Raw genomic sequence first — 1,586 nt, forward strand, 5'->3', positions numbered from 1 at the left:
TTGTTTCCCAGTTGTCTGAGGGGCGTCGACGGAGCTGGGAAATCAAGAAGCATGGCTGGGAAAGAACAAAGAAATTACTTTGCCAACGAGTGAACGGATATGAATAAAAAAATGATCAATGCAATGAAAATGATTGTCTGCCCATTCAAGCGCTCCCTTCCACACGCTTCACAATTGAGCGCTCAAAGTACGAAGGACGGCAGCTGGAATCAAAGATGAAAGTTCCAAGAGGTTGCAACACTTTAATAATGGCAAAAACAAAACATTCGTCAAACAAGAATTCCGTTGGGAAGGTCTCACTTCCAGCACTGTGGATGGATACACTTGGCTAAGCGCATCTCGATTACTTGGAGCAACCACAGGACGAGCAGGGACACCGGCACGGCTTGCAACCACATCCACACGTCTTGACGCTGCCGCAGCCGCAGGATCTGCACTCGGGCTTTCCACATCCACAATTGACAGGCTCCTCCGGCTCGCAGGGAGAGCAGGCCTGCGTCAGGCAGATGGCCAGGGCAATCAGGACAAATAACTTAAGCTTGAACATGATGATCGGCAGAGAAAATGGGAACTGTTGACTATATCCCCCCTGGGTGGCTGTATTTGTATTTGAGCAGATGGTTGCTTGTGGAATTTCGATTATTTTTACTGATTCATTTTTATGTAAATATTTTTATTTCGATGCCAGATGCATTCTGGAAATACTTATTGATCGGGAACCCCTTAGGCATTTGACCTTTTTAACACCTTCAAGGTAACGTTGACTTTAATTTAAAAACTTTCCAGCTATGAAGCCAAACCCTTCTGTGTACCCCCCACGGCTATGACCATTCCCCTGATCACGAATAGGCTGCTAAAAAATAATCATTCTCTTTCCGGCTCAAATTCTGGCTCTTTTTCAGGCTCTTCCTCCGGCTCTTCCTCTGGCTTATCTTCATGATATTTTTTCGGCTCAGGCTCTGGCTCTTCCTCAGGGTCTTCCTCAAGGTCTTCATCCGGATCTTCGTTTGGCTTGTCTTCAGGCTCTTCCTCAGGCTCTTCCTCTACCTCTGGCTGCATATATGGCTCCACCTCTGGCTCCGGATCCGGCTCTGGCCTAGGCTGTGCATCTGCTTTTGGCTCTGGCTCAGATTCACCTTGAATCAGAGTCTTTCCATGGCAATCTTGCAGAACTGCTAATGCAAGAATCAATACTTTAATGTCTAACATTTTGTGACAAAAAACACAAAGACCATGACTTGAACTGATTATGATTGTAACTGTCTTCAAACATTTTTTACTGTGACTTTTCGTATTAAGCAAAATGTATTGTTTGTCCAGATGTGCACATAATGTTTACATGAACTTGCGCCTAAAACTGCATGCGGCCACATGTTTGACTAACCTTGATTAACCGAAAAATATTATAAGGGAAAGCCCACGAACTGACTTGACCCGACGCAAAGCTTGCGACAGCTCAAAAAAAGTGCAAGTACAATTTTAGGCATTTTAATTATGCGAGGGATATCAGACTACAAATACACGTAGCCATAGCACACATTTTAATAATAATTGGGAAAAATCATAAAGTAGAATTTGTAAGTGCA

The 1,586-nt window shown here is 43.9% G+C and overlaps 1 protein-coding gene across 1 annotated transcript; it reads right to left on the minus strand.

The window, feature by feature from the left end:
- Window positions 1-222: 222 nt before the first annotated feature.
- Window positions 223-575, minus strand: LOC117897104 (chorion class high-cysteine HCB protein 13). The gene has a single exon (XM_034805749.1). The coding sequence runs from the start codon at window positions 545-547 to the stop codon at window positions 344-346; it is 204 nt and encodes a 67-aa protein (XP_034661640.1). The 5' UTR covers window positions 548-575; the 3' UTR covers window positions 223-343.
- Window positions 576-1,586: the final 1,011 nt, after the last annotated feature.

Source organism: Drosophila subobscura, chromosome O, assembly GCF_008121235.1.
Source record: "Drosophila subobscura isolate 14011-0131.10 chromosome O, UCBerk_Dsub_1.0, whole genome shotgun sequence".
Classification (NCBI taxonomy): Eukaryota; Metazoa; Arthropoda; class Insecta; order Diptera; family Drosophilidae; genus Drosophila; species Drosophila subobscura.

Coding starts and splice junctions, on each gene's coding strand:
- LOC117897104 (XM_034805749.1), bottom strand. CDS start 547: ATGTTCAAGCTTAAGTTATTTGTCCTGATTGCCCTGGCCATCTGCCTG.